Here is a 15,563-nt window from a genome sequence, read left to right as displayed (position 1 = left end):
GGGGGAATCATTGCTCTGTCTGGTGTGAACAATGCTGCCTCTGTTAAGTGTTGTATTTTGCCTTTACAGATGCAGTCTTGAGATCTCAGCCGTCCATGTTATCACCAGCCGAAAGACTGCAAAGAATTAGGAAGAGGGACCATAGAAGCAAAGAAGACATGCTGCATGAAGTAATGCAGTAGTCCCTTAACGAGAATCTAAAAGTGCAGGAGTGGAGGGAGAGTGAAAGGATCCGCCAACAGAACGAGGAGTGCTGGTACAAAAGCGCAGAGCTCCAGCAGCAAAGTACGGATCAACTGATAAGCATCATGGAGCACCAAGCAGACTTGATCCAGGCACTCGTAGCCATGCAGGCGGAGCACTACCACGCCCCCCTCACCCCCCGCAGCCCGTGTCCCAAAACTCTTTCCCTTGTGCCCACATGTCACCTCCAACCCACTTTCCCCAACATCCAGGTTATCGCCACCAGCTGTCTCCAACACCTGTAGCTTCACCACCCAGCCCTGAAAACTACGACCTTTACCCACTGCACTCAACCCCCATTACCATGCATTACAACCATCCTGAAGTGCAGCACTCATTGCACAGCACTCCAGACAGGAAGGTTGAGTATGATAACAGGACATATGCAAATCTGTGATTGTACCGGTCCCCACCCCACCCCCTTGCCCTTTCTGTTTCCCAAGCAGTGGTGTTTCTTTTCAATAAATGGATTTTTTGGCTTTGAAAACATTATTATTATTGCATAAAGTAAAAGATACCTTGGCCCAGGAAAGCAACAGGCCCTGCAAGTCAGCGTAGCAAACACAGATTCCTACTAACATTGGAACCACTGCACTTCACTCCCATGCAGGGCACCAAACATTACTGGTGGCTTTCAACCTCTAATTGCTCCCTCAAGGCATCCCTAATCCTTGCAGCCCCATGCTGGGCCCCTCTAATAGCCCCAGTCTCTGGCTGTTTGAATTCAGCTTCCAGGTGTTGAACCTCCGAGTTCCATGCCTGAGTGAATCTTTCACCCTTCCCTTCACAAATGTTATGGCAGGTACAGCACGCGGATATAACTGCGGGGATGTTGTCATCAGCCAGGTCCAACTTCCCATACAGAGAGCACCAGTAGCCCTTTAAACGGCCAAAAGCAAACTCTATAGTCATTCTGCACTGGCTCAGCCTGTTGTTGAACCGCTCCTTGCTGCTGTCAAGGTTCCCTGTGTAGGGTTTCATGAGCCACGGCATTAAAGGGTAAGCGGGGTCTCCAAGGATCACAATGGACATTTAGACTTCCCCTACTGTGATCTTCTGGTCTGGGAAAAAGAGTTCCGGCTTACAGCTTCCTGAACAGGCCAGTGTTCCGAAAGATACGTGCGTCATGCACCTTTCCAGGCCAGCCTGAGTTAATGTCAATGAAATGCCCACGGTGATCCACAAGCGCCTAGAGAACCATAGAGAAATACCCCTTCCGATTAACATACTCGGAGGCTAGGTGGGCTGATGCCAGAATTGGAATATGCATCCCATCTATCGCCCCTCCGCAGTTAGGGAAACCCATTTGTGCAAAGCCAGCCACAATGTCATGCACGTTACCCAGAGTCATGGTTCTTGTGAGCAAGATGCAATTAATGCCCTTGCAAACTTGCATCAACACGATTCCAACTGTTGACTTTCCCACTCCAAACTGGTTAGCGACCGATCAGTAGCTGTCTAGAGTTGCCAGCTTCCAGATTGCAATAGCCACCTGCTTCTCCATCGTCAGGGAAGCTCTCAATCTCGTGTCCTTGCACCGCAGGGTGGGGGCGAGCTCATCACACAGCCTCATGAAAGTAGCTTTTCTCATCCGAAAGTTCTGCAGCCATTGCTCGTCATCCCAGACTTGCATGACAATGTGATCCCACCACTCAGTGCTTGTTTCCTGTGCCCAAAAGCGGCGTTCCACGGTGGTGAGCATGTCCGTGAATGCCACAAGCAATCTCGTGTCATATGCGTTACTCGAGTCGATATCATCGTCAGAGTCCTCACTGTCTATTTGGATCTTAAGGAGTAACTCGACTGCCAAACATGACGTGCTGGCAAGACTCGTCAGCATATTCCTCAGCAGTTCGGGCTCCATTCCCGCAGACTGAAAGGGAAGACAGAGCGCGCAGTACAAAAAAACGTTGAAAGATGGCACCAAATATGGATGGAAACACGGGGATTGTTGGGATGCGAACTGATGCATCATGGGCATTGGGACAGGACCCAGAATGCCCCCCCTTCCCACAAGCCACAGTGCCAGAATGGGAAGAGGTGCTCTGTGGGGTAGCTGCCCATAATGCACTGCTCCCAATGCTGCTGTAAGTGCCGCAAATGTGGCCACGCCAGTGCGCTTGCAGCTGTCAGTGTGGACAGACTGCAGCGCTTTCCCTATTGCGTTCTCCGAAGGCTGGTTTAACTCAAAGCGCTCTACATTTGCAAGTGTAGCCATGCCTTGAAATAAAAAGCACATTCCAAGAATGAGTAGCCCAATAAGATTCATCCAAAGAATCTACTGATCTTAAAGAAAACTAAAAATTTATCATGTGCTAGGTGTACAGGCCAGGAGGAGATCTCTAAAACATCTTGGTATGTTAACTGTCTCTTTCTTCTTCCCCAACCCTTCCACTAAAGCAATCTATGCCCATATTTGAAGTTTTAAACATTTTTGATCTTCTGAACAAAATTCATGAGATTAGACAATTGTGAATAAATATTTAGAAGGGGAAGGTCACATGGCACTCAGTTATGAAATAAATAAAAAGTGACTTACATGCCTTCCTCTAGCATGGCAAACTGTGCACAGTTTAAAAACAACTATACATTTTATTTTGCACTATATCAACTATTCTTAACTGACTGCAGGGTACAACTTGTTTCAGTATTACTGCTCTTAATACACTGTAGATTATGGCTATAACTTCATTCCTTTTAGCAACAACTGGTTGATGAGGGACACCCAAGCTGAGCTCACTCAAACACCCTTATCAGTGTGGTTGGTCCTTCCAGATTCTGTCATTACTAATAACATCACTCAGAAGTTCATCAACAGATTTCTTGTCACTGACTTTCTTAGTTAGGAGATAAGAGTCTGTTTTCTGGATTAGTCCTTTATAGAAAAAGGTTGTTACACTGAAGTTCTGGTCAGAAATGTGACATCTAGAAGTGGTATGCAGTGTTGTTGTAGCCATGTTGGTCCCATGATATTAGAGAGAGACAAGGTGGATGAGGTACTATCTTTTATTAGACCAACAAGCTTTCAAGCTTGGCCTGAAGAAGTGCTCTGTGTAAGCTCAAAAGCGGGTCTCTCTCACCAACAGAAGTTGATCCAATAAAAGATATTACACCTCGTCCACCTTGTCTATCTAGAAGTAGCACTGTCTAAACCAATAAACATGTTTATATTCCAAATGCTTCATTGACTAAAATAAATTACTACTCCATACTTCTGTGTGCACCCCCTCCCCTCCCCACACACCCCTATGGGAAAATGATCAAGATTATGTTTTGGCTCATAGCTGCAACAGAATGCTAACTAACTAAGTTCCAATTATAGAATCTCTATTACTGGAGAACAAGAGAGTCCGAGAGAATAGAAATTCCTGGTTGAGTTTGTAGGGCTTGCAATTAGAAAACATAAATTTTACTTATAAACTCAACACATTTTATATGGAAGTCAGCAGAAAGTTATAAATGTGGACTCCCTAATTTTGTCTTTACAATCATTTGCCACAGTCTGAGCCTCTCCAAACCACTTTGACATGGCAGAGATGGAAGGGGGGATTGAGGAGGGGGAGGAGGAGGTGTGTTTCAAAAGAAGGATCATCCATTTTGCTCACCCTAGAAGTCTGGAAGTTCCTAGGATGAAAATCTTCTTTCAATCTATACAATCTACAATTTATTTTTGAGATAAAGTTTTGGCTTGAAGCCGACATTTCTGCGCTTCCTGCTGGTGGACATCTTACAGCACATACTTCATTTGTGACACCAACTGTTTGAAAATCTGGTATCAGAAGCAAATTAGTTGATTATCTGTTAATTCATTTGCCATGTAGTAATTTGTTAATTCATTTGTCATATGAGAAGAGCAATCACTCATGAGTGCAAGAACAATAATTGAATTATTTTCATGATGCCAGAATATAGTGGTGTGTGTTATTTATACACTATATCATTTCTATAAATAATAATAAAAGGAAATTTTTAAAGACAACATTTATTTAGATGAATTGTGGAAAAGTGTGCCAATCAGATAGCTGCACGACTGATCCTTATTTACACATGAAAAGGACCATAAGCTTTTAAAAAAAAAAATACAGATAACCTGGTTTTTGATAGGCTGACACACATAATAGGTCAATTTATCCTCAGATACTGGGGCAAAATTCTCATCAACCCATTTGATATGCTCTCTAGGCTAAGCTAATTGGCATGTAGCAGGCCAATACATACATCCAGTGAGCAGTTTTCATTCTGGCAAACCAACATCAGATAAAGGGACTCCCTATTATCTTCAGTGGAAACTGGATAGTGTCCTAAATACAAATTTAATTGCAATGGCTCTTCAGAATTCAAAGCATGTGTTTGAAAATAAATAGGTCGTGAATGCAGTTAATTTACACATTTTTAAGGTATGTTTTTAATTTTTTTTAAATGTGTCAGACTTTGAAAATAGACGGGGTGCACAGTGCTCTATTTCTCCCCGCCCCCAACTTAGCACTGGGAACAGACCCAGATATTTGACTGTGAAGCTACACCACAGAAAACAAAATGACTTGATTATGAAAGAAACTGAAAAACAACCAGAATTTATATTCCAAAACTAAAAGCTTCTTCCTTCCCCTCTCTGCCCTAAATTTAAAAACAAAAAGAAGAGAGCAGCAATGCTTGGAAGATCAGAAATTCATTATAGGCTGCAGCCCATGTATTTTGTGAGTATAGACAATGCAGTGATGCCTGCTTGAGTCTACAGAGAACCTGAAACAATAACTCTGAGATATGAATTGCTCCTTCACCTCAATGAGGGCCCCATGGACTCTGCTATTCTGTGGTTGCAGAATTTGGCATTTTTCTAAGATTCCACAGGTTTCAACACTTTTGCCACCAAATTTCTATTTCATTGCACGTGTAGACTGGTACCAGACATAGTTTTCTATCTTCCTGTCCTCCTGGAACCTGCCTGCTGCTTCCTCTTGCTCTCCAGCTTTCCCCATAAGGGGTAATTAGATGAATTACAATGCAGGCTCCTCCCTGTTACTCCCCAGAACCAGACAACAGAGGCTTAGGGAGGCAAATGATGAGGCTGGTAGCCTGAGCTGCCAGGAGAGCTAGCCTGCTATTTCCTGGTACAGACTTGCTGTTGGCTCACCACACCCTTGGTTAGGTCCAACAGCAAGGGAAAAAAAATGTTGTTTGCATGTTTCCCCAAGGCATGCCATTTCACGACTCACTGTCTGAAACTTTGAACCCAAGCAATAAAGATATTACACGAGACATAGCAACAATGCTGATAACTACTAGTTGAGCGCACCAGCAGATTTAATGGTACACAAACCTTAAAATTGCCTTTTGTTTGTCTATTTGTATTTTAATATCAAGGCCTTCCACTTTTTGACTGAACATCCAGTTCTGACATGTTATACCATTCAAGCTGTGGTTTCTAACAAATGAACAGTTTGTCACTGTTCTTCTGCTTCTGGTGCCTTTTGTACAAACAGCTAACTCTGTTTCACCTTTTCTCAACCTAGCACACTAAGGCAACACAAGCCCAAGCATTTGGAGGTGGAATGAAACACTAGAAGAAATAAAAAACTTGGGTTGGGGAAATAGGTAAGAATGCTGCAGTGTTTAATTTTCCCCAGTATTCTCAGCTACATCCACAGCTATGATTTGTTGTTAATAAACAAACAATATTCATTGCCAAACAAGGTAAACCTGCAACAGTCTCTCTTAAATAAGCCACTAAATATTTTGCACCTGATACCTTTATAACTGACCTGGCACATTGTTAGATTACTGAGTGGTACAATTATGACCCACTGATATTTTCAACATGATGGTACCTACACAGTAGAAGAGGATAGAAGTTATTTTATATTTGTATGTAGATTTTTCTTTTAAATCCCTGAAAATGTCACTATTAAAGTATTGTAACTATGATTTTTAAATAAAGGGAAACTTTTTCACATTCAGAATTTATCATTGTTCCAAAATAAAGAAGTGGTGGGTGAGGAGGCTGGTTTTGTTTTATAAAATAATTCTCAATCAAATTAACTTGTTATTTTAACTGATTAATTAAATCTTATGAATGCTTAAAAGTCAGAAGTCACCAAGAGATTGCTGGGTGTTTCCAACTTCCTGCCTCTTCATCTAGAGGAGAAAATAAGGACAAAGAAACAGCATTTAAAGACTCTTAATTGGTGCAATTAGTGACTCATGATCTTTCCGTAAACTATGACTAGTAAATAGAGTGCAGTGCTGCAAATGCATTACAAAAAAGCCAAGATCAAAACAGCACCACAATAAGAACAGTAACTATCTTCCCAGCTGTGACCAGATGTTTTCACGTTAAATATTAAAACCAGGCAGGTCATGTATACTGACCACTTGTTTCACAGGTTTTCCCTAGACTGAAGAGGGGGTATAGCAGAAGGAAAGCTTGCTTACTGAATATCCCTTCATATGGGATCATCTAACTTTGCATCCTAGTCTAATGTTACCTCTGTATTAGACTGCAAGCTTCTTGGATCAAATTCAACCCTGCTTAAGTGAGTGCAACTCCACTGTCTTCAGTGGATGTGTACCCCTAACACCAAGGCTAACTTTGGCCCCTTGTCCTATCTGTAAAGAACACTTATGGAACTCTGTAAATGACACTATTAAATACAACTCTATAAATAAATCAGTATTTCCACATTGCACTGGCTGAGGGATAGTTCCAGTACAGATCCTTTCAAACCCAAATGAACCTGAGGCCAGGCTTACCTATCCAGACATTGTATTTTGGATTATTTCCCTTCCTTCCCAGGAGTACTGCTGTCATTTAAAATATATGCAGTGGTCTCTTCCTGTTCCCAAAATTGACATCCATCCATCCAAGAAGCTTGAAGGAACCATGATATATAAATGTGCGATGCTGATCACTATATGACAACTTTGTCCCTGTTAGCACTTTACACCATTTATTGACCTGAAGCTCTCCCTTCTTACAGTACTAGGGAGCAAGAGATCTTTTCACCAGTCCATGCCAAGCAACAAAATCCACAAAATGAGCCTAGCGAATCAGATGCCAATCCCATGAGTTTGCTATGTATGGCATGCAGAAAAGGCATTGTAAAGCCTGGATTAACTCTCTCAACTGAGGGCAGGTCTACACTACTGCTTAAGTTGATCTAACTTACTTTGCCAGGGTGTGAAAACGACACCCTCCTGAGCGATGCAAGTTACAGTGACCTAAGCGCTGTCCACACCAGCGCTATGTCACCAGAGGTTCCGCCTCTCATGGAAGTGGAGTAATTATGCCAATGGGAGTGCGCTCTCCTGTTGGCATACAGCATCACCAGACATGCTACAGTGGCACAGCTGCCTCGGTACAGCTGCACCGATGTAGCACTGCTAGTGTAGACCTGCTCTCAGTCTCATGGATTGGGAGTTAAAAGTTGCCAAGAATCTGAAGTAGCACAGCATAAGAGGGTAGGTCTATACTTACCTCCAGGTCCAGCGGTAAGCAATTGATCTTCTGGGATCGATTTATCGTGTCTTGTCTAGACGCGATAAATCGATCCCGGAAGTGCTCGCCGTCAACGCCGGTACTCCTGCTCCGCGAGAGGAGTACGCAGAGTCGACGGGGGAGCCCGCCTGCCGCATCTGGACCCGCAGTAAGTTCGAACTAAGGTACTTCGACTTCAGCTACGTTATTCACGTAGAACTAGAAATAGAACTCTACATGTAAATGCATTGTTTATGGGATGCTAGTTTAACACCTTCAGTGTATTCTGAGTAGATCAGATCACCGGAGCTACACTAACTTACACCAGCTGAGGATCTGGTCCCAGTTTTTCTCTCTCTCTCATTTTAAAAAGAAATCCGTATTTATTTTCCTTTTGCTTCTCAGCAAAAGGATTTTTTCCACTATTCAGAATGACTGTGCATTAACGGTATTATTATAGTTAATGCGGTCTATGGAAAGCTATACGATACTGTGGCCATATTGCATTTCCTCTTTGTTTGATTTGAAATAGTGTGTCGATTTGGCTTTTGCGCAACTTTGTAATGTGATCTGTACCTCCACTTGATTCTGGGAAGTAGTATTTACTACAAACTAATCAGTGCCATTCTGGCAGCTTTTCATATATGCACATTTATAATTTTTAAGAAGTCTGGGTTTGGTCTGTTGCAAATTGACAAGATGAAGGACAAGTAGACTGTCAATTCCTCATGTTTTATTAGTGTGCTCTATGGGGTCCTTTTGTGAGATGAATTAAGGGCTGTGCACATAAATCCTCATATAGCTACAATGTTATTTCACTTGCCAGAATGTTTGATCAAATATTGGAAATGAATAAAGTTGAATGAGAACAGGGGAAGAGGAAATGCCAGAGCATACCATATAGTCCATTAACCCAAAATGGACAGTGACCTTTATCTGATGCTTCTTTAGAAGAATCCAGATACCCTATCCCTCCTTATGCAAGAGGCCAATTATATAATACTTTAATATGAAAGGGAAATTTCTTCTTGAACCATTCAAGTAGTTAACTTACACCATGAAGCATGAGATTTATCTTTTCATAGGCCCCAATCCTGCAAAGACTTATATGTGCACTTAATTTTATGCACTGAATTTGCATTTGTATACACCTTGGGCATGTCTACACTACAAAATTATGCTGACCTAAGTTACATCAGCATACAGCCATCACAGTAATTATATCGCTTTTGCATGTCCACACTATGCTCTTCTTGGGTCGGTGGTGCATGTCCTCATCAGGAGTGCTTGTACAGACTATACTGTCACTTCAGTGCATTGTGGGACAGCTTCTGCAAGCCGGTAGCAGTCGCTGTAAGCAATGCAGAGTCTACGCTGATACTGCGTCGACCTAATTACAGTAAAAGCTGTTTTATCCGGCACTTCACCAACTGGAAAACTCAATAAATTGGCATTTCAGATCTTCATTGAAATTCCTGTTTATAGTCCGGTTGGCGCCAGGTCAGCAGGTGTTGGGGCACAGGAGAGGGTGTGGAGCACAGGCTCTGGGAGAGAGTTTGGGTGCAGGAGGGGGCTTGGGGCAGCAGGTTGTGGTGCAGGAGGTGGTACGGGATGCCAGATACAGGGGGGGGGGGAGCGCTCACCTCGGTTGGCTCCATGCAAGCAGCCACCTGTCCCGGCTCCTCCTAGGCAGAGGCATGGCAGGTGGCTCTGTGTGCTACCGCCACCTGCAGGTGCCGCCCCCGCAGCTCCCATTGGCCGCGGTTCCCAGTCAATGGGAGCTGTGGGGCTAGCACTTTGGGCAGGGCGGGGCAGCGCACAGAGCTGCCTGCCATGCCTCCACCCAGGAGCAGCTGGGACAGGTCTCCACTTGCAGGGAGCTGCCCAATGTCAGCGCCCCCCGGATCAGGCACCCTGCACCCCCTCCCATGCCTCAACTCGCTGCCCCAAGCCCCCTCCTGCACCCAAACTCCCTCCCTCTTAGTTAAATGGCATTTTTCACTTTCCAGCTTCCACCATTCCCTCAACATGCCGGATAAAACAGCTTTTACTGTACTACATCAATACTGACTCTACGCCTCTCATGGAGGTGGAGGTATTAAATCAGTGTAGTGGAGTAGTTATGCCAGTGGGAGCTAAATTTACACAAGCTGCCTTGCATCAACTTGACTCCATAGCATAGACCAGGCCTTAGAGCTTGTCTACATCAGTGCAGCTGTGCTGCCGTATCACTTAGAGAAGATGCTATCTAAGCCAATGGGAGAGCTTCTCCCATCAGCACAGGTACTCCACCGCCCTGAGAGGCAGTAGCTATGTTGACAGGAGAAGTCCTCCTGATGACATAACCCTCAGTATAGACAGTGCTATGTCGATATAACCATGTCACTCAGGGATGTGGACTTTCCACATCCCTGAGTGACGTAGTTATACCAACATACATTTGTAGGGTAGACCAAGTCTAAGACTTGAAGTGAAACAAAGCACCAGAACAGGACAATTTTACTTTGTTTAAACTCAGAAAAAGGACAGAAGAAACTGAGTAGCTACCTAAGCACAGGAAAAGAACGGGAGGTGAGGCTACCTGTGGCACAGTTGCACCGGTACAGCTGCGCAATTCTAGTGCATCTGTTGAAGACGCTCTATACTGATGGGAGAGAGCTCTCGTCTAGGCATAAAAAAAAAAAAGCCACCTCTGTAAGCGGCATAAGCTATGTTGGTGGGAGAAGGAGCGTAGAATGGATGTGCAAATGCAATTTAATTACTGCGGCAGCTGTATGCTGACATAACTTAGGTCGAAATAATTTTGTAGTGTAGACATGCCCAGGGTGTAGGGAGAAGCTCTCTCGCTGTGCACATAAATGCTTATGTCAGTGTAGCCTACGTCGCTCAGAGGGGTGGAATGTTCACACCCCTGAGCAACATACATTTTGCTGACATAGGCTATTTCTACAGTACAGCCTAAGTTTAAAACAACCAACATACAGGAAGTTGAGTGCATTCCATATATTTTTCCCACCCTTGCATGCATGGCATGACTTATGGAAGGTAGGGTTTTTCTGTTCTGTTTTGTTTTTTAATTTTGTAGCCGCTAAAGGAAGGGAAGAATTTCTGCTCTCAGTCACATCACTGTAAATTCAGGTAACTCCACTGATTTCAATGGATTTATTTCCAATTTACACTCATGTAACTGAGCAGTACTTGGCAGAGAGATTCTCAGTCTCTACATTTGATTCAGCTTTTCCATATGTAAAAGTTATCAAGCAAAACTGGAGAGGCTGACACAATTATTAGGAGGTTGCCATGATAAAACTTTTTTACTTATAACCTTAGAAATGGGGTTTTCAGTGCCGTAGGTAGAGAAATTAAACATTCCGTTTCCCTTAAATATGAGAAAATCTGGGTCCCTAACGTGCTCCCTCCCCCCGCACACACACACACACACTCTTCATCCCCTGCACCAGGTAAAAGGCCAACTTTACTACAGGCATGAAACTGGTGCAACAGGTTTTCAATAATGAGCATACAAAGTAGGATTGACATTCACTGCTGGTATGCAATTTAAAACTGACAATTCTCATAGTTAAGCAAACAGACTGTACCGTCCCTCCCTTCAGTAACTGATAAAAAATAAAGAACACAAATCCACCCATTGCAATTATGGTTTTGAACACTGCAACTAAATCAGATTTTCTAATTCAACGCATCCAGTACTGGTCTCACTTGCACCTATTTTACACAGTTGTTACTCCATTCACTTTGGTGGACCTGCTCTGGATTTGCACTCTCACAACTGAAAACAAAATCAATCCCTCTGATTTGGAGGCCATATGATATGTGTTTCTGTCTCAAAAGTGCATATCTTGTTTTATTGTCCTGTATGAATATTAATAAATTGCCTTGGGTAATGACAATATAGAATATGAATGAATACCAAGGACAGTCAGGAAGCTAAAAGCTCCTTTAAGTATGGTAATCTTTTATTTATTCAAGATCAACTTGAAAGTGATGAGTTTTAAGAATACACACTATATGTAACATTATGATTAGGCCACTTTGTCCTGGTTTCCCATTCTCTTTGTAAGATAAGTGCACACATCCACACACCCACACACACCAGTTTTTTCCCATAAGTGGAGGCCTAATCAATAACTCATGGCATTATTAAAAAACAAATTATTTATTCCATATAATAAAAATGAGAGAAATGCATAATGTTACACTATGGTTATGTTACATCGGGTTGGGCAAGCTTTTTGGCTCGAGGGCCACATCTGGGTGGGGAAATTGTATGCAGGGCCATGAGTGTATGGCTGGGGCAGGGGTGCGGGAGAGGGTACAATGTGCAGGAAGAGGCTCAAGGCATGGGCTTGGGGTGCAGGAAGGGGTGTGGGTTCCAGCCCGACACCGCTTACCTTGAACGGCTCCTGGGTGACAGCGGCGCACAGCAGGGCTAAGGCAGGCTCCCTGCCTGCCCTGGTCCCGTGTCGCTCCCGGAAGTGGCCAGCATGTCCAGCAGTGGCTCCTGGCGGTGGGGTGGGGCTTCGCCACATGCTGCCCTCGCCTGCGGGTACCACCCCCGGAGCTCCCATTGACTGTGGTTCCCCGTTCCCGGTCAACGGGAGTTGTGGGGGGCAGTACCTGCAGGCAAGGGCAGTGCACGGAGCCCTCTGCCCCCCCAACCCACCCAGGGGCTGCAGGGATGTGGTGCCAACCGCTTCTGGGAGCGGCGCAGGGCCAGGGCAGGCAGGGAGCCCTATTGAAAGCCCTGACAGGCCGGATCCAGCCCGCAGGCTGTAGTTTGCCCTCCCCTGTGTTACACAGACGTCTGAGATACACTGTGTATGTGACACTGGATAGAGTTATCCATCTTGCCAAACTAAACTCAGGTTTGATAACAAAATTTGATAACAAAATTTGGAAAGTCAATACAAATTGAAGATAACTAAAACAAAGGAAAACTTTTAAGATTAGCTATCCTAGTAAGGCCAATCTCCCCAGCTTTGGCTAACAAGGAGATCTAATTAAAAGTCACACACATTGGATCAAATGTTGCCTTCTCAGAATAAAATCACCGTACCATAAGAAGATTCTTATCCATAGGATTATGTATGATAAGCCATTTCACAATATACCCCTAGCCAACTGGTGTAACTCAGCATAGCTCTATGAAACTCAGTGCAGCTAGGGTGATTTTCACCAGCTAAGAATCTGGCCCATGGTATTTCTGTAATATAGTCAGATTTTTATATTCATAAATGAAATTATATCACTGACAGTAAAGCGCATGCAAGTGCAATGAGTCAACAAGAACATCACAACACAGTGAAGTATGAATGTTTTGGGGTTGTGTGTGTGTGAAGTCATGGAATGTGTCCTATAAACATATAAACTAAAAAAAGTATTTTAACTCTCCATTGGCCAGGCTCATGTCCATCATTTCTACTTGCATCTCCTCTTCAGTAGCCAGTGCTAATGTTCACCCCACTGACACGGAGGCTGACGGGTGAGGGTACTAAAACTTTTCTTATCTGCTGCCCAAGAGGAATTTACACTGCCATGACTCAGATCATGCAAGCAGAGAGATGCAAATTGTACAGCCAGGGCCAAAATCAGCAAATCATTCTCTTTATTATGCTGGGCCTGGAATGTGCTATCAGGTATCATGCAACAAGGGGTGGCGAGATACCAAAGATGACACACTGTGAGCAAGACCAAGCCCAACTGCCCACAGAATGACCAACTGCCAAGCTATTAATAAAATGTTGACTCAGGACATTTAATCTATTTACAGCCTTACAGAGAGCCTATACATGATAGTTCCTACAATAAAAACTGTATACTAAGGAATTAAAAACACAGGCCTCAGTCCTGAATTAAATGCACACAAGTGTACCATTATGACAGCACCGAGTCCCACTGAAATGCAGATCCATTTCAAAGACTGGGGTTATAAAGAGCTAATGACTCGAGCAGTCCTGGCATTTTATTTAAAAAATTGTCTGGCCTAAGATATCTAAATTAGACATATTAAAAGGAAAAAAATTGTTTCCCACCAGAACCCTGACAAAAAGATTTGCATATTTTAGGCCTGTCTCTCCTTTCACCTAGACTACTGTAACTCCACGGACTTCAAATGAGTTACTCCTGATTTACACTAACACATATTGGAGGAGGATCTAGCCCTTCTTTTACAAGATATATCTAAATATAGCAAAATGACTTTAGAAATGTAGTTCCATTTTGGTTATAAGGCCTGCTTCTTCTAATGGGTTTGGCCTTGTACCCCTCCGCAGGGCAGAAGGGATCTGAAATGGGCAACAGAGCAAACAAATAAAAAAACAGCTGGGGAGTAATCGTACTATTCAGGGAAAGACAAAGAGCTTTGCAGCAGCTGGCTTTAAAAGCAGGGGGAAATGGGGAGATGCCTGTGTACCTGGGTGCAGGGCATCAGAGTTTGAACTGCTGACCAGAACCATCAGGATGGGCATTGTGGGACACCTCCTGGAGGCCACTTACAGCATCGAAACCAAGCGTGGTGTCTCCACTGACACTTTGTCCATCTAACTTTGCCGCAAAAAAAACTCTACGCCTCATGTCGAGATAGTTTTATTTTGTTGGCAAAGCAGGAGAGTTTTGCCGGCGGGAGGAGCCTTGCAGTATGTACACCTCCATCCATTGTTTTGTTGACAAAAGTTGCCTTTTGCCAACAAAACTCTGTAGTGTAGACAGTCTCCTGGGCGGGCTGGGCCCCATTCTGCACACTGGCCAGAGGCGAGTGGTCACTGGGGACATCCCACGCACTACTGCAGAGGCCAGTGCCTGCTCACTGCCTCGAAGGCCAGAGTTTTTTCACAGGAGACACCTCTTCTCACACACATTCCGGCCCCAGCCCCACCCAGCCCCTACCTCTTCTGCATCTTTGCCCAGGGGGATGCCCAGGGCTTTAAGGCCCTCATGGAGCTCGGCGACGTCCACTCTCCCGTCTTCATTGAGGTCCAGCTTCTTGAAGAGGTTCTCGTACCTGGAGCTGTTGTTGGCTTCTTCGCAGGCAGCCTCGGGGAGCACCAAGCCCCGCAGGAAGCGAAACATGGTGCCGCTGGGGACGGGCGGAGCGGCGGGAAGCGGGCCGGAGACGCAGGCAGTCAGGGGGGAGCGGGGAAGGAGAGACCAGAGCCTAGGCAAGCCCGGCAGGAGCAGCCAGGGAGTGCAGCGGGAAGGGGAAGGGCGGCTCCCTGGGCCTGCCTCGCCACAGGCTGGGCGGGGCGTTACTCTCCTCCCTGAGCAACGGAGCCGGCTGCTGGGCTGGGCCGGGCTGGGCCAGGCGAGCCAAGGAAGCCGCCGCAATGACGGGTGTGCGGGGGGGATGGGAGAGCTGCGGCGGGCGGGGTTGCTCAAGGAGGGGCGGGACCAGCCTGTGCAGTGTCAGCCCCTCTCGCTTCAGGCGGCGGCGATGGCGGAGCAGGGTGCGGCGGCTGGGATGAGCTACACGGGACAGCTGGAGAAGAAGGGTCGATACGGGAAAGCTGCGCTGGAAACAGAGAGTTCTTAACATCACCTGTAGGCCAGGGACACCCAGGTAATGGAAGCTCCCCGTTCACTGAAACCCAACTACAGCCCCCTGTACCAGTGCGTGCAGCGGGTCAGGGCTTAGCAAGGTGGGACCCTGCAGATACTCTGTTTATTTCAAACTGTATTCATCCACATTTTCTGCTGTCCTTGGTCTTTCCATTTATGGTGACTATTGTCTCTCTTTTCTTCTGCATGGAGAGGAAGGATGGTCCAGTGGTTAGGGTGCCTCGGGACTCAGTAGACTAGCGTTTAATTCCCTGCACACTTCTGTGATCTT

The 15,563-nt window shown here is 45.0% G+C and overlaps 1 protein-coding gene across 1 annotated transcript in view; it reads right to left on the bottom strand.

Annotated features, from left to right (window-relative positions):
* The window catches only part of SLC25A24 (solute carrier family 25 member 24), a 41,399-nt gene extending 26,406 nt beyond the window's left edge, over window positions 1-14,993 (bottom strand). Inside the window, exon 1 of the mRNA XM_054037642.1 lies at window positions 14,624-14,993. Within this exon, the coding sequence (XP_053893617.1) occupies window positions 14,624-14,806 (183 nt within the window). The 5' untranslated portion in view covers window positions 14,807-14,993. The remainder of the gene's footprint in view (window positions 1-14,623) is intronic.
* Window positions 14,994-15,563: the final 570 nt, after the last annotated feature.

The sequence above is a fragment of the Malaclemys terrapin genome, chromosome 8 (assembly GCF_027887155.1).
Source record: "Malaclemys terrapin pileata isolate rMalTer1 chromosome 8, rMalTer1.hap1, whole genome shotgun sequence".
In the NCBI taxonomy this organism is placed as follows: Eukaryota; Metazoa; Chordata; order Testudines; family Emydidae; genus Malaclemys; species Malaclemys terrapin.
The sequence above is the reverse complement of the archived record's forward strand: the minus strand, read 5'-3'. Positions and strand labels throughout refer to the sequence as shown.